The sequence below is a fragment of the Paroedura picta genome, chromosome 11 (assembly GCF_049243985.1).
Source record: "Paroedura picta isolate Pp20150507F chromosome 11, Ppicta_v3.0, whole genome shotgun sequence".
Lineage (NCBI taxonomy): Eukaryota > Metazoa > Chordata > Lepidosauria > Squamata > Gekkonidae > Paroedura > Paroedura picta.
The window spans coordinates 32563800-32587500 of NC_135379.1; the positions used below are offsets into that span (position 1 = coordinate 32563800).

Consider the following 23701-nt stretch of genomic DNA (forward strand, 5'->3'; position numbering starts at 1 on the left):
TTAGCACTGAAGACTTAGGCGAAATTTCCCATGTGCACCATGTTGAACAAGACACCAAGGATATAAACCAGTGCATGATGTTCTTTTTGCCTATCGTGACTGTTCAGTTGGCTCTATAGTATAGTTGCATTAATCAACAAAAAAGCAAGATTGAAAGTTGTGCTGAGCCACAAATATATGCTGTGCTCCAGGGAAACCTAACTACTCATTGGTAGTCAAAAGCAGGGGGTCTGCACTGGATTCAGCAATTTATCCCAAAGGGAACATTTATCCATACAATACAATAGGGCATGTTGGCAGTTCTTTTTAACTCAATTCCTGATCACTGGTCTCTAATTTCCTGTGGAGCTCTACCTTACTTCTTTCTTTTTATTTTTCGAGGTCCATCTTAGTGTAGGGTGGCAGTTGCTAATCTGGAGAAGCAGGATTGATTCCCCACTCCTCCACATGGAGCAAGGTGGGTAGCTTTGGTCCAGTCTCAGTTCTTTGAGCTCTCTTTGTCTCACCTTCCTCACAGGGTGTCTGTTGTGGGGAAAGGAAGGTGATATGCTGCTTAAGGTAGTAAATAAATGGGTTACAAAACCCCAGCTCTTCTTCCCACAGAAGTTAAAAACAAACTTCAAACCTATTTTTTTGCTGCTGTCTTACTTTTTGAGACTTTTGGAGGAATTTGTTGGACCCTTTCCTTGAAAATTAATTTGATTTGTGTCCTTCTACAGCAGAAGTTACCACCTTTCCAAACAGCAGTCACATGCACAGCAATACTGCAGTATAAATATAGGCTGTATAACTGCAAGGAATAGTTACAGCTTCTACCAGTATTTATCTATTTTCTAGCCCCTGTGATGCATATTGGTATCTTAGTATATAACTTTCAACAAAAATGCCAGCAAACAGAGAAAATATTGGTATGAGGGTCTTCTGCCTCTTCAAATAAGCCAATGTATGAAATATACACTGCCCTATTGACTAACACAACCCCCTCCCCCAAGAAAATCCAAGTGCAGGACCACAATGCATATGGGATGATACTGCCAAACAAAATCCAATTTCAATATATTGTAACACATTATGAAGATTTGTGGTAAAAATTCATGTAATAATTGTTTTTAAATTACAATTAAGTATAGTGGCTAGAGCAATTATTCAGCAGGACAATTTAAATGGAATTCATTTGGTTTTATGTTGAGGAAACATACTATATACAATCCTTTAGCATTTCTTTTGTGTCCCCCCTTCAGCTTACAAGACTAGACACAAAGTCCATATGAAACTCTGATCCTGTAATAATTATTGCTTTATCAACATCCTTATTAATGTTCATTAAAATAATCTTGCTTAGTAAGGGGATTTTATGTCTCTCTTATTTACTTTGTGACTATTAATGGTTTTTTAAAATGTGTATACATTAGTATAGGGAACAGTGTTATCATAAATTCAAATACTGTAAAACAAAACCAGCTGCATCCATTATAAGTGCATTACTGCCAGGAACTGTAAGTATGTTTTTGCCTGATAGCCTTTTGACTCAATAATATCCTGCTATCTCTGTTGGGCAGGCAACTTTTAAAACCAAGACGAGACAGGTTATGATTTTCACAGTAAAACTGGGTTTCCTTCTGAAGTATCTGTTTGTCAGATTTCAAGATGGAGGTCTTTTAAAAAGGAAAAAATGTGTGCGATACTGAGGATACTGAGAGAAGAATCCTTCACAGCAACGAGTGAAATGTGCAACATATATTTAAAGCGGCTATCCTTCCAAAAAGACAGAAAAGCAGACAAACCCTGCTACATCATACCATACAAACAATTTTAATCGTGTAGTTACACTCAATAACCACTCCTAGTCAGAACATTTCTGCATAAAGAAAATTGTGATACACTTATAAAAACAGCCAGCTGTAACAAAATAACTGGTGTTTTCATAGCAATAAACTCATAAAAAAGAAATACACCTTTATACAGAAAATTTATACAGCTGTAGCTTTAAAATTGATTGTAAACCAAAGGAAGACACATTGCAAACATCAATTATTTTCACATTAATTGCATAAGTTTCTAAGGTGATCTATTAGTTTTATTTACCTAAGCTTATTTGCATGATAGTAAAAATTGCATACAACAATAAGAGTGAAGCTTATAGTATGAATTGCTTGGATAACATAGAGCACTTTTTATAGGCAACTGTGTAAAGCACATTTTCTCTATTTAAAACTTTTAAGACACTTTGTTTTACTGCCCATCAAAATACATTTATAAATAGAAAAAAATCTGTATGGTAACAATAGAAGCAATATTACATTTAACGGAAACTTCTAAAAATTAATTACAACATGATGCTGTAGGATCTACAAATAAATAATGGGATAAATCGTGTTTCACATTTTGTTTTCAAAAAATCATGTAACAATGAGAATGAGAATGAAAAAGATACAGTGACCTCTTCTTTCTGAAAAGAAAACAAATCTGAGTTACGGCAGTGCCATATAATACAAGGCATTTGTTGGCATATGTTAACTTTAAACTGCATCCCACAGTCTATAGTTCTTTTGTAACATACAATAGAGCAAGAGTAACAAACTCTTCTTTTTCTTTTATTTAAATAAATGTGAGCTTTCAAGGATCACGTGTGGAGTGTTACAGTAAAAACTGGGAAAAGGAACCCAAAACAAAACAATAAATCTCAAAGTAATGCTTGTCTGAAAGCTCTAGAATTAAAACAACAAACAAAAACAAACCACTGATATCATGCTTTTTGGATACCTCTCAGTGTACCCAGTGAACACAAATTAACATGAAACAATCCTCAATGCTTCATCCGTATTTCTGAAGCAGTCTGTAAAATATCTAGTGCAGTCTGCATTATCCTTTAATTTTCTCAACTTTTGTGCAAGTTTTGGAAGATTCATTGGCCAAACAATGAATAAAGAGGTTGCTGACAGAACACAGGATGGAATTTTCATTTCATTAGTAAATAGCAGTGACACTGTTGAATACTTTTTTGATCAGTCTTTCAATTCAGTATTAATGTCAGTGTTCCCTTCTACCGATAAATCTTCTTCTAATTTAACTGAAAAAATTGTGTTCGTATTTTTGTCTTGGGCACCCTCTTCCAAATCCTGGAGCAACTCTTCTTCCTTATATTCTGCAACATCCACCTCCAAGCCTGAGTTGTCCTTCAGCTTTCCATGGTGCTTAACGTAATATCGCTGGTTCTGAAAAAACTTGATAATGGTATACTTGGGAAGGTCAAGTTGAGCTGAAAGAGTCTGGATTGCTTCTTCATCTGGATATAGGCCTACATCTTGTATAAAACTCTGGAGAATGCCCAGGGCTTCCACGGAAATTTTTGTTCGTGGACGCGTCTTCTGACGATTTTCATCCTCTGATTCAGCTGGTGATGCTACTGTTGGCTGCCTTGGGGGTAATCTAGGACCAGGTGGAGGCGGTGGTTGCTGCTGCTGCTGTTGCTGCTGCTGTTGCTGCTGTTGCTAACAGGCAAGAAAAATCATACTGATTATTCTTTTGTATATGGACTGGCGAAAATACTGTTTTTTAGACACATCAATAATCCTGCCAGCAATATATACACTGAAACAGATGCAACACTGCTTGATTTCATCATCATGATTCTGAGATAAAAAACCCCACAGTCTTGCAAGCTTGTACATAGTTGTACATACTTGCACATAGTTGTTTTTACAATTCACACATTTGTTATAACCAGGCTTCTGACTATTTGTTTCCAGTTAACCAGAGCTAGTACTGAAAACTGGTACACATATGGGGCCAAAGAGTAGCCCTGGTTAATAAAATGGAATGAGTGGAGGCAGTGAAATACTGCAGTGAAAGAGCAGAATGAGCCTCTCCTTTTCCGCAGGTACACAGCCTTCAGCATGAACTAGAGGAGGAGGAAGAAGAATTTGACAAAATTGGATTCTGTATGATGGCATGTCAATTCAGGAGAATTACTGCAAAGTGGAAAGATAGGGTTCATGCAACTCTATTGCATTGCCACAGCACCACTGAATGTATAAACCTCTGCAGATTTATCTCTGAAAATGGAATGGAGGCAGGAATCCAGGAATAAAAGAGGAAGAAAAGGAGAGGAACATGAAATGGGACACCAGTAGGGTGCTCTGGAAATTGTAACTGTTGGGAGCAACCAGAATGTGTTAAATCTGTATCAGGCCTACTACTCAAGACAATCTGAAGTTTTAAATCTGAGCCCTTTTATATATGCATATATATATGAGGAAAATGTTTTGGGGCAGAAATGGGTTACAATTAATTGCAAAAGTCCACACAAGTTGTGGGAGCTAGAGAACCAGGAATTGAGTTCTGCACCTAGAAGGGGGCTTTTCCTGCTTCTTTCCCCTGAAGTCCTTTGTGTCCTATAAAATAGTGCTGTTGCAATGAGAGGATTGTCAGGAAATGGGATGTTGCATGGGGACAAGAGAATCCATGAAAACTGCAGTAAACCCTCTGCACTGTTATAAGAAAAAAACAGCAGCAGCAGAAGCAGCACAAAAAGAAAGGAAGAAAGAAAGAAGAGAAAAAATGGGAAAAAGCCATTCATATATACTATGATAAGGGGGAAAAAATGAAACAACAGGTTGGGCAACAGTTATATTAATAAAGGACAACTCTTAGCCTAACTACTGCTTGTTATGAGATCAGACTGAAATCATAGGGTAATGTACTATTATTTCTAGATTTTTCTTCTATGACACATATCATGGATTTAAAAAAAAACACAACGGACTTGTCATACAGTATGATTTAAATGAAAGGACAGTATTTAAAAATGACAAAATCATGACTTATGTTTCTTCTGTTGCAGAGTATATTATTTTAAATTAGGAATACAGTTGAAATTGTGGATTTGAATATTAAGATCAGATGAATTACTTGGTAGTTTTGCACACACTATATGTGTGCCTTTACAACATTCCAGCCTTTGTAGATACATGCATTCTTCAAACTTCATGTATTTTATACAAAAATCATGCAGCCACAGAAATTACTGTGATGGAGAAATTCCATGCAGCACCAGGATTAAAAGTGGATGTTTCTGACCTCCCCCTTCTCCCAGCAGCCACGGATATTATTGGAAGATGCAATACCAATGAGAATGAAAAATCCCATGAGAATGAAAAATCATGAATTACATTGAGGAGGGTGGAGCGAAATTGTTCACCCCACCCCCGTCTCTCTTAAAGGAGGAAGAGACAGAAGGGGCCATCTGGCTCACCATCCCTTCTTCAGCGCTATATCAAATTTACTTTTCATCCATATGGATATAACCCCTTTTTAAGGCTGACATGTGGAATAAGGGGAGACAGGAGGAATTTGCATGCACTAAACTCTAAGGCTAACAGTGCATTGAATTCAACCCAATGAGCTGAAAGTATATTGCAGCCATCAATGCGTAAATACAGGAGGAATCTTGTACTTATGACTGGCTTTCTTCTGCTTTGATACTGTCAACACTCATGTGGTATGCTTAGGATTGAAGCTATGAATATTATCTACAGCTACAAGATAAATAAAATGGTTTCTCACAGTATGGCCAACCCACTCGAGAAAACACCATAACATTAGAATGTCTTTGACTCTGTTAAGTAGTCAATTTATTTAGCAAATGTATTAAAACTTGCTTTCTCAACTGCAGACAATCAGTTTCCAAATATTCAAAATTTCAGGGACAATTTTTTTTCAATGTGTTTTATTTTATTTTTAATACACATTTTTTGGGCTGCTGGAAAATGGTAGGTTTGGGGTTTTTTTTTAAATTTGTGCATAGTTCCTTAATAATAATAGAAATCATCCAGAGTCTGAGGACACTCATGGGATTACCTATTCTTGTAGAAGAAAGAAAAAGATGTTAATGGCTGACCCCAGTTTACAGTACAACATTCATTTTCAGAGAGGCATAGTCCCAGCTCTTTATTTATACGAAAGAATGCAATGGGACAAGTTCTGAAACCCCTCCATGTGTCTCCCTGACACATTAACTCGTGCCAGCTCACCTGGGGAGCAGCACCCAGCCAAGGTCCAGTGGTCAGCAGGCCAGGTAAGAAACCGCCTCTATGCTCTCCTTTCCCAAGGGTGGTGGGAGAGGGGCTCTAAAGGAAAAACAAACAAACATTGACTCATCCCAACTTTCAAACTGGGGATAAGTGGGATGAGGAATTTGGGGCTGGAATCTCTCCCACTATTTATTTTAGATGGATCATTGTTGCAGGCCATCCACTGTTCTCTGAAAAGAAAATGACACCTAAAAATGGCCATGAGTGAGAGAGATGCATGTATCTCAGAGTTCTTTTTAAAGCATCCGTATCAAGCATTATCCTCAACTACCATGGTGCAAGAGCTGCTGAAAAGGAAAAATGTCTCACACATACTCATACTACTTTGCAAATTTACTTCAGGATCTCTTGCATCACTCCCAAATTAATTTTAAATATAATTTGGGGATTTCAGTATGGGGGACCAGCTGATAGGGAAACTCTAAAATTAATTCTGGTGTCCTGCATGCACATGCCCCTATTGCCCAGAAATGTAACTTCTTAATTCCAAAATAATATTATTTATATAATAATCACAATTTCATTTCATACAGCAGAAACACATAAAAATGATTAATTTTGCAAAAATCAAAGTGATTTATTCCTCTATTGAACTGGCCAAGGTAAACCAACCTGTATCTGTTCTGCTGGAACATGGATAATGTGGGAAGGCCGGTCGCCATGGTGATGAACTGCATTGCTTTCTTGTTCGTAAATGGCATCTCGTTCAGGCTGAGGAAGACTGAGGAACCTCCGGATCATCGACAGATTCTCCCACAGGGTTCTGTTCTCAGGTGAAGGGTCTTCTTTCCAGCGTAAGAGTTCACAAAGCCATCCCTTAAGATAATACCACCAAAACGTCAGATAACCTTAGTAAGAAAATGATTCTTTCAAAAAGAACCCTTCCTTGGAGGCAAAATGGATAAAATGAAGACAAAACTTACACCTACGTATGGCTTCCTCTTTTTTCCATTTCACCTGTTTTGCAATTTAGAAATACGTCCACAAAATCTATCAGGACTCCAAGGGCACTGTCGTATTATTTTACAAGAGAGAGCCAGATTTTTGCATAAAATCCTACTTTCATAGAGCTGTTGTATATTTAAGACACAAAAACTAAGGAAGGCTACAGTGCATCACATATTTCAAGTATACAGGAAGGCATTCTGTTTTATCTCACTCTTCTATCATCTGTCTGCTGAATTTCTTTTATGCAAACCTATATCCATCTAAGGACATAAAAATACATATTTTGGTAGCATTTATATTATGTCTTATTTCCAGTATTTTTTTAAAAACAGAGTGCTTCCCATATATGACTATAAAGCCGGCTTACATAAATCATATGATACAAAAGTTCTGTAATGCCCCTTTGAAAGGAAATAATCCTTTGAACAGGCGTCTCTAAGGAGGGTATAATCTTTCATTCTCTGCACTCAGTTTGTTCTTCCAGTAACCCTAAACCTGTTGACAAACCTTTACCTAATTCAGATCCTTTTGGTTCTGAAATAGGCTTGGAAATCTAAATCATGATTTTATGCATGATACGAACAAGACTACATTCGTTACCATCTCCATATCATAGTGCATGCAAACTGTCTATAAAAGCACCTGCTCTAACCCAAGCATGTTCTAGGGAAAAACAGGCTTGAAAGTATGCCAAAAGATTGTCCCAGGAGAACTGTAACAAATGCTAATTTGCTTCTAAAATAGATGCACAGATTCCCCCCCCCCCACACTTAACGGTTTAGAAATTGCCTACATGCCATCTTAAATGATATCTGTAGCATTATTTGAATTTTTTACTATTGGTTTTAAAGAAACAGGACAAAGGGAGCTAGAGAATAGTATTTAGAGAAAAATGATCACATGAAAAGAAACAAAAGTAAATACACAATTAACAATTCTTTTTTTTGTTTAGTGATACAAAACCATTTATTTAAAGATTTAGGAAAAAGGAATTTGGCAAACAACTAAATTATAACTTGAAATCTTCCTGTGCAATAGTGCCTTAAAATGTTTTGTTCAAACCATTTTACCACTTTTGAAAAATAGTGACACAATTCACTGAAAGTTAAGGATGTGGAAAGCTCCTGTAAAACCGCAAGTCTAGTAGGTGAGGTTTTCTGTAAACAACATATCTTAGTCCCTAAATACAGCACCCTGGGAAAATGAACAAGAATGGAAAATAATGCTAATTCTTATGCCATAGAGCTAAAACATACTTAGAGTTGTCAGTTTAGTAGTTCGACATATTGGACGGCATGACAACTGGATAAAGTGAGAGGTTGGATATGAGCACTGGACAATAGTAGAAAATCTTTGTATCTGAAATCTGTCTTTTTAGAATAAGAAGAATATTTGGTTCTTATATGCTGCCTTTTTCTACCAGAAGGAGTCTCAAAGCAGTTTACAATTGCCTTTCATCTCCCCACAACAGACACCCTGTGAGGGAGGGGAGGCTGAGAGAGTCCTGATATTACCCCTCAGTCAGAACAGCTTTATCAGTGCTGGGGCGAGTCCAAGGTGACCCAGCTGGCTGCAGGTGGGGGAGCAGGGAATCAAACCCAGCTTGCTAGATCAGAAGTGCATGCTCTTAACCACTACACCAGGCTGGCTTTTAGATTCTGCTATAGGTTACTTGTAAGAAAGTGATTTAGACTACTGAAAATATAGACTTCATCTCTGCCTTCCTTCTACACTTTAGGAAAGTGTTCTCATTTTGAAAGACACTTTGCTGTCTGTCACAGAAAGGTGGAACTGAGATGAACAAAATTCAAAGCTATCTTGGATCTTCCAAGAGAGTTGTCAATTCTTTGGAATACAGCTACAAATTATTCTCTTTTCAATTTTTGTTTTTATGGAAATCGGGTGAGGCCTGATTTATGTGATCAACAAAAACAATATCAGATTTTTAAAACTTATTTAAAAATGTACTGCTTCCTATGGTTGGGTGCGTTGGTGTCCGTTGGTTTGTGCCTGTTTGTGCCTCCCACGGCGCTGGCTGCTTCAGGCACGAATGGCCGCTTTGAATGCTGAACTGCCCAACCCTATTGCTTCCCCCTGCCATGCCTCTGGGTCTCTAGCTGAATGTGGACATAGCAGTTCTGAATAAAGCAATCCCATTCAGCTCAACAGAATCATGTTTTTCTGTACCATCTAATAATGTGCATGAACAGGCTGCATGTGCACACAAGAGAAAGGGCTACTGTAGAGGACAGGAAGAGCATACACATCTCCCAGAATTTAATCTAACTCTCTGTAAAGTAAGGAGGTCTAGATCTTATAGTGTTGGCAAAATCTGAGAAATAATCCAATCCCACCTTTACTACAATAGGATTTGTAATAAGATAATGACTGCAGGCCACTAATACAATAGAAAGTCCTTAAGAGTAAAAACACAATACATAGCAGAAAGAAAAGCCACAAGAGATTGGCTGAACTGCAAGATAAAACATTCAATAAACCCCCCACACAAGAGAATGCACCACAGATCCCACAGGGTAAAGTGAACTGTCTCTTTCAGTAGTAATCTATTGCTTCTCCAACATACAGAAGAAAAGATTAAAAAAAAAAGAAGATTGAGATTCATGCGACTCCACTGTATGTGAACAGTGCACCCATGCTTATCTGAACTGAGCAAATGATGTTGAGAAAGTATTTAGGAAAAGCAGAACATACTAATATTTAGAGTATGAAAAACGAATTTAAATAACATCTTTCCCTGAAAATATTTGCTATATAAATCAGGGGTCCCTAACCTTTTTGAGGCCATAGAAACCTTGCTTGGAAAAATACTACCATTTGTTTATTTCAATTATCAAATAATAATTCCTTAATCATGATTAGGTATAATTCAATAAGTAATTCTGGAAGAAAAATAAACTCTGATTCATGTAGCAAGTATTTTTGGACTTGTCACTTCTGTATTCCGAACTTAGACATATCTTTATTAATTACCCATGACTAATAAAGCATTTCCAGTACTTGGCTATTAACCTCTGGCCTGAAATAGTACTTCTTATTCCTCACCCTCCCCAAATAGTGATTAATTGGAAGTCTTAACTACAACTCTGTTAGTTTCTCAAGGGTAGATTAGAAATGGACTCAACAAAGTTTAAAATTAAATTATTGGATTAGTAGGTCTAAAATGTAATCTCATATTTTCATCTAAAATAAAAGAGAGCTTTTGTTTTCATTTGCTTTTATTTTAAAATGCCAGGAGGAACACATGACAACATGGAGTTATTTCAATTTTAAAGTGACAATTTATCAGTTTATTCAGGGAAAAATCTCTACACAAATCTCTGTCCCAAAGGCTGTAGATTGGAAACATAATCTTTCTCATACAAAATTTCCTTGTCAACATTACTTTCAAAAAAAGCTGAAACGTTTCATGCAACTAAACTAAACTGAGAATGAAAAAAACCTTGAGATATTCAATATTTGAAAATTTTAAAAATTCAGTATCAAGCATGACTTAGGGCTTAATTCTATTGGCTAGACAAGGGAGATTCTTTTGCAGCTTATCTCATTAAAACACCTACTGTATCCCAAAACAAAAACTTATCCACATTGTTATTTAGTATTGGCGGAAAAAAGCCTATTAAAACTGATCAGAAATTATCTATGCATTTTTTCAGCATGTATAAAAAGAAAAGTCTTCAGCTTTGTATATACTGGTGAAAGAGTAAAAATGAAAATAATATTAGGAGCACCCTAAACTTCAGTGCAGCAAATTTGTCAAGCAACATTGCACTGCATATAAAGCAGGAACAAGGCAAAATATAAACATTAGTCACATGTAAATATGTTAGATGAACTTTCAGGATGTTACTACTTTCCAAACTGACAAAGTTTAATTTGACACCTTCTGTTCTAAAGCCTTTGTTTCTATTCAAAATCACGCCTTTAGCTGCTATCAATCACTATGCTCTCTCCCTATTACTTAAGATACTGGCATGGGCCCTGAGATAAGCTGAAAATGCCATGCAGATGAATTCTGAGATAATATGTTCAAACCTGTTATATACAACACAAATCCTGTAAAGTTATGTATTGTAAACCTACATTTATTGAGAAGTCAAGTTTTAAATCCATCTGCCACAAAGGAAACAGTGCTATGTACTTTATAGTAGCTGAGTGCCATATGCAACAGTCTTGCTACAGTAAGCAAGAAAATGGTGAAAAAGATGCTAAATACAAGTCAGTTAAGTAAGTTTACTGAAGCTGAGTTTCTGTTAGGGATTTTATTAAAGAAATAACATTAAAAAAGGGATAACAAATAAATGCCAAACACAGTGGTTAAAAATTACAATTTAATTCTATGTTCATTTAACAGAATTAGCAAATCTAATGTGATGCATTTCACAGTGTGGTACTTTTAAATTGCAGACTTCAGGTGGTTTAAGGAAATTATTAGGACCTATGCCTTGGTTGGACAAGCCAATTTCTATTTTGGTCTATACATTTATTTATTTAAAACATTTCAATGCTTCGGTGCTGGACTATTGCGGGTTAAAGCATCAGAGTCTGAGAACCTTTGCACGACAGGCTGTTCAAACAGAATTCTGTTGAGAGCGTCAGTTAAGAAATGGCAGTTGCAAACTGACAGTTGAAGAAGAGACAGTATAGCACTGACTGAGGACAGGGGAAGAGGCAATGAGAAGTGAGAGAATCACAGATGATCCTCATTCAAGCTGAAAAGGGAAAGAGCTTCTAGTCAAGAGAAGTAATCCCTGCCCAGGAGGCATGATTCCTTGACTGTATATATAGAAGGGCTCTGGGAACTTGGTTGTACATTCTTGCCTTCTAAAGTTGAAATGTCAGTGAAACTCGGACACCTATGCTTGTGAGTTAAAGCGAAGCTGAAAAGAAAGCCTTTCTTCTCAAAGTTTCAAAGACTTTGTAGAAAAGCAAAAATGCTTACTTGTTGGCAACATATCATCTGGGCTTGGTGAGATTACAAAGTTACCTCAGTTTTTTATTATCAGTCCACCTCATACATCCTACCCCTGATTCCATCATCAAATAAAATACTTTGGATGTTTTGGACTTTCCAAAGCCTCTTGTGTGACATTATAAAATACTAGGGGCAAAGCCCGTTGTATCCAAGAATACAACGGGCACTATAGCTTGGCAGTGGGAAGAGGAAGGGGAGGAGTTGTCCAGTCTGTAAGGGCATAGGATTGAATGTGTGTGTTGTGTGGGAGGTTGTGGTGGCATGGTGGCAAATGAGGGCATGGGTGTAGAGATATGGGTGTCAAGAACCTGTGGAATGTTCGTTGATTGTGGGAGAGGACTGACCTTTGGGAATTTTGGCATAGTGGTTACAGATGAGCTTCCCAGAGCCATGTCCTCAGATATGTGAAAGGAAAATCAGACTGGAGACTCTTCTTAGGGGAAGATTACATGGCAACCAATTCCTCCCAGTTCTGCGTCATTTCCCTTATTGTGTGAATTAGGCCACATTCACCGAAATGCCCCTCTGCCCTAATACACATGGGGTAGTCACAGCACACAGGTGTCCACCCTGTTCCTTCTTTTCCATTTTTTCACTGGTGATAAAATGTTATATGCCCACATGCTTCTTTCATGAGAGAACTGGGAATGGGCCGCAGTGACCCAGCAGGCCTCAGATGTCTCAAAGCATTTTCCCTTTCTGTCACCATAGCAGCCCTTACCTGCATCACTCCCTACCAACTGCAGGAAAAAATGGCTCCTTTGAAGGCTGGACTCTGAGGCACTGTACGATTTTGGAGTCCCACCTCCAAACCTCCAGGAATATTTCCAACCCAGGGGTAGCCAACCTCCAGGTGAGGCCTGGAGAACTCCTGGAATTACAGCTCACCTGCAAAGTATAAAGATGAGCTCCCAGGCAGAAAGGGCTACTTTGGACAGGGTTGTGGTAGAGAAGAAACTTTTAAGGCCTCCCACACAGGTTGTTGTTGAATTGAAAGACTTGAGGCCTACTGCACAGGGTTGTTGTGCAGATGAAACAGGAGACAAAAGGGCCAGTTACTTCTGCAGAATAATGCTGTGCAGTGACCTCAAATCTGCAGAGAGTAGCAAAGAAGAAAGACACATGGCTTGGCTGTGTCTAACCTCTGGGCACAGCAGTATTTTAAGTAAGAAGGGGCTTTTCTGTGGCCTCCCTGTCAGGCAACTGTTTGGCAGAAGGGGAAAGTCCCCCCCCCCAAAAAAAGGAAGGCCCTCAGGCTCCCCTGCGTTGCTCTCTGAAGGAAAATGCCTCCCTCCCCTCAGTCAGGGCCTTTCAGAGGCCCCTTCGCCGCAGGCCTGAAGGGGGAGAGGGGGAGCACTCCGCAGCCTCCTGCCAGCTCTGTCAGGGTTCTGAGGCAATTTACAGTTGGACTTGACAGTTAGGACAGCCTTGGGGCAAAAAGGGCCGGCACAGCCTGTCCAAGCCTCTGTTCTCATCCCCCTTGGCAGCCCTGCTGACCTCCTCTCCCTGCAATGGTCAGGAGCAGACTGGCAGCCAGACTGGGCTGGGTGAATGGAATTTTGGTCTGTCCTGGTGAGGGGCCAATTGGAAGGCGGTTCTCACACCTCCCCATTGGGTGCTTGGCCCTTGAGTGGCACTTGGAGGGGCGAATCAGGAGCCGCTTTGCGGCTCCTGATTCGCCCCTCAGAGTTTTTATCACGGACAGAGCCCGCCCTAACTCCTCCCCAATACCCCTTAGGGCTTTATTTAACCGCAAGTGCGGTTAAAGATAAGTAGATGATTTTGTCTTTTCCCTCAAGCCCCTGAGCTAGGCCAGCATCATCAGTATATATAATAACAGTAGAATAGCCATAGATCAACAAATAAAAAACAGATACTGAGCAGAATATGCAAGCAAAAAAGAAGAAACAAAGGGAAATTTCTGTTTGTGAGACAGGAAACAGGGCAAAATTGCCATAGTTGCCTTTTCACCAAACTCATGGTTCCTAATGTGGTGAACAGGTAAGATACTAGTCTAACAACAATGACAGAAATGTTCCTTTCAAATATTTATAGCCAAGCATTTCTCTAATTAATTATGTTAAACAGAAAGGACTCGGAGTTTAATACCCCAGCCCACTGAGGTCAACAATAAAAAGTACCATTTACCCTGATCCTGCTAATGAAATCTGCACATATCATTTGCTGTATCAGAAACTGCAAAAATACATCTGAGGCCTGTTCAAATGTGTTCTCCTATCACCATTCTGGAACAACCAGGTGGAAATAACTACATTAAAAATGCTACTGATTTGTACATACCTGCATAGCATTCTTAAGCAGGGCAACATTAAAATTAGAAACTATAAAATTAAGAACTGTAATGTCTAAATTCTGAGATCAAAGGATTAATTTGTAGTGCCTCATGTTAATATTCTGCATGTTTTTTTTTCCTTTCCAAAATTATGTGCTGGAGTATTTTGTTACAATCTCTGGGGCATATGGTATAATACAAAATACAGTATTAAAAGAAATCAAGTCTAAATAAGAAGGTATTTGATACAAATGTTTTCGTGAAAAGCATGAATTACATCTCATATGCAGTATGAACAGAGTTTAAGTACATAATCCATTAAACAGTAGTTCTGAGTAAAAAAAGAATTCCGTTTTGTTGTAGACTAAACTGCAGTACGCATTTTGAATGAGCTCATTGTCAACAACAACTAACTGTAAAGCTGGCAATTTATCATTCAGCAAATAATTTTCTAGTTTTATAAAGAATCAGTAAGTGTTCCTTATGCTAATGAAGACAGTTTTTAATCTGCCCACAAACATGCTAATAGAGGGTAATTTTTCCCATTTACAAAGCTGAAGGCACTCAAATGTAATTTCATATCAATGTTCCACAAACTGGATGAAATGGACTTCTCAAATCTAAACCATCTAATGCATCACCTTTAACATAACAGGCTAAATGAAAATTAATGTTGTCAAATTCAGAATATAGACAACTTTGCTATCAAACAATTTTTGACTGCATAACTTCTGGATGAAAGTACAAGTATATGGAAACAAATCAAGGAAAGTTACAGTCAATACAGTGCTACCTTTGGCTTAGACCTGCAAGCTCTTCATAGTGCAGGAAGGCTGCTTTTGAAAAAAAAAGTCGTAATACTTTGAACAAGGAGATACATAATGGTGGCAAAAGATTACTGAAAGCATTTTAAATTATTTACTAGGTTAAAAGGGTGAAATGGTACTTTAAATACATCAAATTTCACATCATCTGGACCATTTTTTGGTGGCAAAGTGGTATTGATCTTTCCAAATGCTTAAAATTAACTATTTCCAGAAGGTCATTATTTGATTAAAGGCATTAAAGTTGAGGGCAAGAAATGATGCACTCTGTCTTCAAGTCCGTTTAAATAATCATGTAATTTAATAAGAACTACCCCTTCATGTCCAGTAATAAAAATGTTTGTCTTGATTTCCCTCCCCCCCTCTAACATTTTAAACCCTTTAAATGATAAAGTTTTAAAACAGTTTCTACTGCGGGAGATTGTCAATAATACAATGGAAGACTAAATAACAGCAAAAATAGATACAAGTGCATTTCCTTAGAATATTTAACTGTAATGTTATATTGTATCCAGCTTTTTTATATACACAATTTTAAGATCTTTACTACAAACAGCCTAAATGCATACATATTTCAATGTCTCTATGGCCCGTTATGCACGGGGGGGATAGCGCACATTCGGGGTGGAATGGCAGCGACTAAAATCACCGATAACGCACGGAGCCAGCTGCAACCAGCCGCAGATTCGGTGCATGCCGCTGAAAGAGCCGCGTTAGCGAAACGCAGAAGAAGGCGCAGCTTCCGGGTGACCAGGGTGCAACCAGAAGCGGCGCCAGGGTCGCCGCATTACTCTGGGTTTTGCCGCCATTGCGTCCCATGCATAAGCGGTTTGCTTCGCTTCTTCCCCCTCCACGTTTTCCATGTGACCCGAAATCACCGTTTCAGTGGCCGTACATAATGGGCCAATGTGGGCACTGAGGGAAGAATGTGCCCTTAACTCCAGGAAATGATACCTGCAACAAAGGTGCTAGTCCTGGGCCTAAAGGACGGGACAAAGAGTTGCAACAGCAAAGTTGTGGAGCCACTGGGCTAGACAACTATGAAAAAGTAACCCACGTGCCCTTATAGTCCCTATAATACGGTAGTCCCCAACCACCGGGCTGTCAACTGTGGACTGAAGGAAAATGAGATATACCTTGACTGAATCAGCACCCATTCATTAACATTCCCCTGTCCAACTGGAAGCATACATATAGACTGATTAGATGATCCTAGTAAGGCACCCTTTCATAGTGCCTTTGAGTACTTGCTAATTCTTAGAGTTAATAGCAGGCTCACAATAATCAATGTATTACCTGACTTAACATTCATAGTATCTATTCTGTTTTTTGTCCCATGACAGAAGGGGTCAGAGTTCAACTTTAAAAATAATCAAGTGTAAGTCTTAACATGCTTCGTTAAAACTCTGATTCTATTTTTTAAAAGATGCCATGATTTTTTTAAATGCAAGACTTAGGGTTTTTAAAACCTGATCAATGGTGATGTAATGGTTAAGAGTGGTAATTTCTAATCTGCCGAGTGAGATTTAAGTCTCTGCTTCTCCACATGCAGCCAGCTGGGCTCATCACAGCCCTGATAGAGCTGTTCTTACAGAGCAGTAATATCAGACCCCCACGTACCTCACACAGTGCCTGCTGCAGGGAGAAGAAGGGAAAGTTATTGTAAGCTATTTGAGACTCCTTCTGGTAGAGAAAAGAAAGATATAAAAACCTTCTTTTAGAGTTATAAATTTTATTGACTGGTTTAGATTAATATAGATAACGGTTTTATGTTCTAGATCCCTGTTTTTGAATTTCAGTTCTTAGAATTGTATGTATTTTGTTCTGTTAACTGTAAGTATTCTGTATCCTTAATACTATTTCGCTCCCTTATATATTTGGGAAACAGCTTCCTAGGAGGAGACTGTCCTGGGCCCTGTCCGTCCAGGTCCACCCTGATTGGCTCTCCCCCTTCAGCTCCCCTCCTTGCCTGCTAGAAGCCTTGTAGCTGTGGACTCCTGCAGGGAGGGAGCCAGGGGGGGGGGTTGCAGCCTCCTGTGGGCCACAAAGCCCTGTCACTGGCACCGGGGGGGAGGGGCTTTCCACTCCCTTTAGCCTGGGAAGTGCTCTCGCCATGGCAAGAGCGCTTGCTAGGCTAAAGGGTGCCTCCTGCGCCAGCACTGCCAGCAGGGAGGGGCTATCCACTCCCTCTAGCCCACTTTGTGGGCCAAAGGGAGCTGCTGCAACCCTTTCATGTCCTCCTGCCTGCCGCCCCTTTCAAAGTCCATTTTTAAAATGGGCTTTGATGCTGGTATCTACATATATTCTGGAACTTTATTTATATATTTTAAAGATATATTTTTGCTAGTAGCCAAAAGGTGGCCACTGATCCACCTTGCTGATATGATGAAATCTAAGAGGCACTATAAGTTGAAGTCAACAGAGATGACCAGTTTCCCCTCCTATTGTAGTCTCTCTAACAGGCCAGATCCTCACTGCTGCTGAAAGGACCAGGGACGGACTCCAAAGGAATAGACCACATCCCACCAAAGAAAGAAGGACCTAAAATAAAATACTGAAATCCTTGATACAGATGTTTGATACCAGAAGCTACTTTTAGGGCTAATTTTCTACTTGTGGCAGAAGTAGAAAGATGTATATAAAAGTGCATGTGGTCTACAATATTTCTGCAAATCTATGTGCAGAGGGCAGGAAAGGGACATGGGCAAAAACATGCTTAGCAAATATATTAAAAACAATAATTTGAAATTTTTCTAAAACTTAATGATTAACTTCACTTTTCAAAGGACCAGCAAGATAAAAAAAAAACAAGTCAAGCTTGAGATTTCTAGTTTTTGCTGCATTCCAATTATCTAAATTTGAGCTATTGTTTGCCAAAATTATCTATTCCCTTATATTATGATACCATTTTATTTGTGCAATCTCTCTTTTCCCTCTCATTTGCATACATTTGCAGCATTTGTTCCAGCTTACTCTTTCCTGATTACAGTTACACATGGTGAAAAATGTTGCAAGGCCAGCACAAACTCGGGAATTTGCAGATTTAAATCCCTACATTTTTGGTATGTTTTTGTGGAACAAAGACTGCTCCTCAGCACAGATTTGGAAAAAAATAGTTTTATACTTCCAGAAACAAAAAAGCCATAATATCTTGCTTACACAACAGCAATAGTTTGGACTGTTAGAAGAATCACATTTTCATGAAGTAACTCTGGGGAATTATGCAACACTCTCTGGGACAGCTACATATTTTGGTGATGTATACTCGATATTTCAAAGCTTGAAAATTATTATTTAAATAGAAGCATTAATATGCACATAGTCTATGATGACAGGTCCCTGCCCCAAGGAAGCTTTCCTCAAGGAAAATATGATAACAGAAGGAAGACCGGGAGCTGTAAATAAGCAAACAAACAGTTAAATATTCTTAGGTTTAGTTTTGGTAGAAAGATATACACTAGGTGGTTGTCCAAAGGTTTCATAGAGAAGTGAGAAGCAATCATTCAAGAACAAGCTTCTGAGGACAAGAGGCCAGCAGTGGAAAAAGGGTAAGAGTTATCTGAGGGAGGAAGAATCCTTTGGACTGATGAATATAACAGAATTGGAGCACAGGCAGGGATATAGTATAGGATGACAGAACAGTATTGATGGGGGATAAGGGCATCATGCAATCACAGGCATAGGAGTGCAAAATGATTTTGCTAAAAGAATTCTGGATAAAGCCATAATAAGCTATTTAATGTACAACATTTACACCGCCATGATCCAAGGAATGCAATAGTCAAGGTGAGATGATCAAAGTTTTTGCTAAGGAGGAAAGCCATATTTGTCAGTGTCATAAAAGACAGCAACAAAACTTGGTGAGACAGATTATGGGAATACGAGTCAAAGAGAGCCAAGGATCAGTGCTGCTTCTACACAGTGGATAGTGACTGTCAGTGGATATGGAGGGGAAGGATGGTTTAAGAAAAGATAAGTTTATTCTTGGATATATTAAATTAGAAATAAGACATTCAAGGAACAATATGAGGCAAGGACTGAAAGGAGGGGAAACTTTCAGGATTAGGAATAACTTTTTAAAAATAGTAGGGAAGGAGCCAGAGGAAAGTTTCCAGTTGATTATGTGGCAGAGATGCGAGACAATGGTGTGGCCTTGGGAGAAGTTAGATGAAGAAAACAGCATAATAAATTAAGTGAGAGAGCAGGGAAAATATTATGGAAAGTACTGAAAAGGGGAGAATTGGAAGGAGTCAAATTGTTGTTAACAGCTTGCATAATGTGTAACAATACATACAACAGATTTGTTGTTGTTGTTTTTAAAGCCAGACTTCAGTAGATGCAGGACTGGCTTCAATAGGGCATCAGTGGTTGACCAGACATATTAAACAGGGGTGCGCAAAAAAAAGAAAATATGAGAAGCTCTGCTCCAAATGTCTATAAAAGAGGGGAATGTGATTTTCTCCCTAAGTTTAGTGAAGCCACCACTGGATAACTGAATCTAAAAGAATGTCAGAGGAGCTCACAGCACAAACAGCAGGAAGGATGTGTGCCTTCTATGAACTTCAGTCACGGATAAGTGCAACCCAATTTTCGTTATTGCGTATTCTGTACAGCCCTACATGGAAGAGTAATGAGCTAACTTTTCCAAGGATGGATGTTTGACACACTTATTCGAGGAGGTTGTGGAGGATTGCTATGTTCATAATAAGAGTGGGCAATTTTGCCTGAACTAAAAGGTGGCAATCCAGAAGTCAGCCCCAGCTGGAGAACAAATCAGCTTGCATTTGGTACTAAGAACAGTTAACACTTTGTTTCTAAGGCATCAAATACTGTTGATCCATTCTTATACAAAGAGCCACAATGTTGGTCTTTAGTTACATGTATTATAGTGTAGATATAAGGAATACAGTTAAATTTTTATATATCTATCCTTACCATAGTTCCCTTATATAAAGTTGAAACAGCCATCTAGGTGGCACTGTCCGGGACACCAGAGCCTCCTGCCCGGCCAGCCCTTCTGCTCTAGCAGGCCAATCCGGACATGCCCAGCAAAGCTGGACGCATCCGGATTGGGCTGGCCCCTGGAGCGCCTGCCTCCACCAGCCAGCCCACCTCGGTGGCGCAACACTGACAGCCCACAGCTCCAGCTTGGCCCTGGCACCAGCCCCGGCACCTTGCCTGCTGCCAAGGACTTGACAGATGCCTCAGAGCCCAGAACCGGCCACCCCTCTTCCCAGGGACCACACACGCCACCCTGCAGCCCACTCTGCCAAAGCCCCCCCTCTCAGCCCCAACTCACACCCAGCCGATGGCCACCACTAGCAGCTGCCCGGTAAGCCCTGCCCGTCCCCCGTCACCTCCTCCTCTGCTGCTGCCGGCCACCACTCCACGTTGCGCGCCCACCAGGGATGGTCCCCTTTCCCCTTCACCTGCTGACGCTGTGCTGGCATAGTCGCCAACTGGGGGGCCCTTCCGTCTTCTGCCCCTTTCAAAGCCCATTTTTTAAATGGGCTTTGATGCTGGTGTTTATTATAAATCCATTTGAAAGGAATGATGAGCCAAAAATCAGTCTTCCCCTGCTCAAATGCAATGACTATTAAAAGTGCTAAACTGTTGAATAGAATTATTTTTAGATTTTAAGTGGTAAGTATTTCTGTTACAGTGGTTAGAGATTATAGTATGCTTGATATGTATGGATTCCTTTATTTGTTAAAAGAAGAATAAATCTGTAATAAACCTCCCACCTACATTATTGTTTGTATTTGATCTTATGGTTCTAAGATTTTCAAAATATAAACAGGAAAAAATACCAAGTGCTTTGTGTTGTTCTGACATATTTCCACAGAAAAAGTGAAACTTTCTGCACTTTTCAGAATTTTTTTGTTATTACAATTTCAAAGAACTAATTGATAGTTTGATTTTTGCCTAAGACACCCCCTCTATTTTCCTATAATTCTTCAGCCTTCATCATAACTATAAATGAATAGTTTTCCTGGATATTTTTGAAAGCATTTTGTGTAAACAAATGAAACAACAGCTTCATGTTGGATTTATGCCTTGAACAAAAAAGGGCTACAACTTGCAAAGCTTGCTAAATCAATGGGAATTTTGCAGTTGACATCTCTTAGCCTGGACTGCAAAGAATGCCTAGAACTGACATGTAAAGAAGGTCAATCATACAAAGAACCACTTTAATAAACTATTTTCCTACTCAAATTCTTTGCATGTCAAGAGGTTTAGATGAATTATTGTGATATTTTAAAGTATTTGTTTAACACTGGAACTACCATCCAACCTTGCTCATTACAATGCCATGATCCACGATAACAATTAAATGACAGTTTATTTGATGTTACTGCTTTAAATTTGGGAAATTAAATGCTGAACTTAATTATTAAGATTTTCATCTAGCCTACATTTTTGATTTATTTTCTTTTTTTTTGGAAATAGCATTCTATTGTCTTAACAATTCAGTTTATCTAAGACATGGAATTATAGTTGATCTCTCTGGACATCATATTTAGAAGACTTGGGTTTTTAAAAAATGTATCACAAGATCATCAATAAGAAACTCTAGCCATGATATGCTTTGATTTAAGTAAACAAATCCATAGCTGTCAGCATGAACAGATGGGAATTAATATAAAGAAACTTACATGACTTGTCAGAAACATAGGTAAACTTCTAAGATAAGGAATTCATTTTTCCCAGCCACTGAAGGATGAAGAAATTGATGTTTTTGTTTCCTGAAGTATCATATTTAATCCATTAACTAGTCGCATCATCTTGCCATTATAAGATGTTACTGCACCCTGCCTTTGATGTGAGAAAACTGGCAGAGTACCACAGGATGGTCTTTTTTTTTGTATGCTTCTATAACATTTGGTGGCAACAAAGAAAAGTTTATAATTTAAGAGTATTCTTTAATAATCATCCACTAGAAAATGGGGCACAGACTAGAACAATGTAAACTTCTATCCTGTGTGTGTACTATAAAATATTTTATAGTAAGCAGCAAATATTTAAAAAATACACATATTACAAAGTGCTTCTACTATAGTTAAAAGACTTAGCATGACGATCCTCTTCACATGTTCAGTCTAAATATAATTTCCCCCCTAGATTGAAAATTCCTTGATTTAACTGTCCACTTTCCAGAATTATATGAAAATATCATAAATCTGTGCCCTAATTCCAACTAATAAAGTACTAGTTCTATTTTATCATTCAGGGACAGGGGGTGGGGAGATACTGTTAATGTACCATACCACAAAGTGCTCTAAGCGTTACCACTAACCTTAGTTTCTTATCCTCTTTTAACTCTCATTTGCCTCCTCTCAACTATGGTTCTCTTGAAATTCTTGACTTCAGCAGGGTAGTGACAGGCACAAGCCCCTAATCAAAAATATAATAGGCATTCTTGTGCAAATTGCATTCACATGTTAAAAAGACAAGAAAGGTTAACAATTGATTTAAAATAAAATTAAAACGATGATCTTTTATTCTCCTTTCCTTCATAATCTGTTCTTTCTAATACACTAATAATACAGATGGCAATTATAGGCAAAAAATATCCTAGACAAAAAAGGTACTTAAAAATCAAAACAAGAAAAAACACCTGCCAATTAGTTAATAAATTCAGAGCCAACCTGCTAAATTACATGTAACATGGGTCATAAAACAGGTTACAGGATTTTATAGAAGATATTTGGGAAATACACATTTCCATGTATCTTTTAAAAAGGAAGAAGAGTATATATGCAGAATTTGATTAGGAAAAGTCAGTAAAGAAAGAAAAAATATATTTTTAAATTATGCAGTCATTGGCACTAATGAATACGGGGAAAATAATATGTTGGAGATTTTGTCTCCTGGCTACATTTCAGAAAGTTACTGAGAGCTGACCTGAGGATTATAACATGGCAAACTATATGGTTCTATGAATATATGATGCAGGGACTAATCCCAGACCTTTCAGATTTTACTGAGATCTCACATGCTATTTAAACTCACCCTCGTTTTTCCATTTTAAAATGGAAGATTAGGAGGGGGAAACAGTATGTAATGATATTACCTCAATTACTTTAAAACCAAAACCACCAAAACAAACTCTGAGATTGAGACCAAAATGATATACAGATTTTAAATTGCTTCAATAACACTGGAGGCATTCTGTACATGAAGTAGCTGACAGAAAAACCTGGACTTACCTGTCCTGTTTTGTAGGCCTGTGGGGAGGGGCAGGAGTCATGGATTGAGTAGCTGGTAATTCTGAGGTGGGTTGCTGCAGAAATGCAACCTTCCTTTCACCATCCCCCATCCTGGCCAGTCATGACATGGCGGGAGGTGGGGCACTGCCAGCAGCTGGGTACCTTGCTGGCCTTGAAGTGCTGCTTTAGTCATTTCATTTGTGACTTCACCCACTCAGTCACCCCAATTTTGTGCCATTACAACAGATTTGTTGGGGGGTTTTATATCCTTCGTCACCACTTTGTTGGCAGTGTCAGCACGTGGGATGGATCAATTTGGGCCTGTGTGCCCGTTCCTCTCA

At 38.6% G+C, this 23701-nt stretch overlaps 1 protein-coding gene across 8 annotated transcripts in view; it reads right to left on the reverse strand.

The window, feature by feature from the left end:
- Window positions 1–1796: 1796 nt before the first annotated feature.
- Window positions 1797–23701, reverse strand: part of SATB1 (SATB homeobox 1) — a 121581-nt gene continuing 99676 nt past the window's right edge. For 7 of the 8 annotated variants that reach the window (XM_077304253.1, XM_077304249.1, XM_077304251.1 and 4 more), the window contains 3 exons: window positions 6705–6908; window positions 6033–6128; window positions 1797–3491 (listed from right to left, as the gene is read on the reverse strand). In XM_077304253.1, coding sequence (XP_077160368.1) covers window positions 3006–3491; window positions 6033–6128; window positions 6705–6908 — 786 coding nt within the window. In that variant the 3' untranslated portion in view covers window positions 1797–3005. The remainder of the gene's footprint in view (window positions 3492–6032; window positions 6129–6704; window positions 6909–23701) is intronic. The other variant, XM_077304252.1, reaches the window with a different exon arrangement.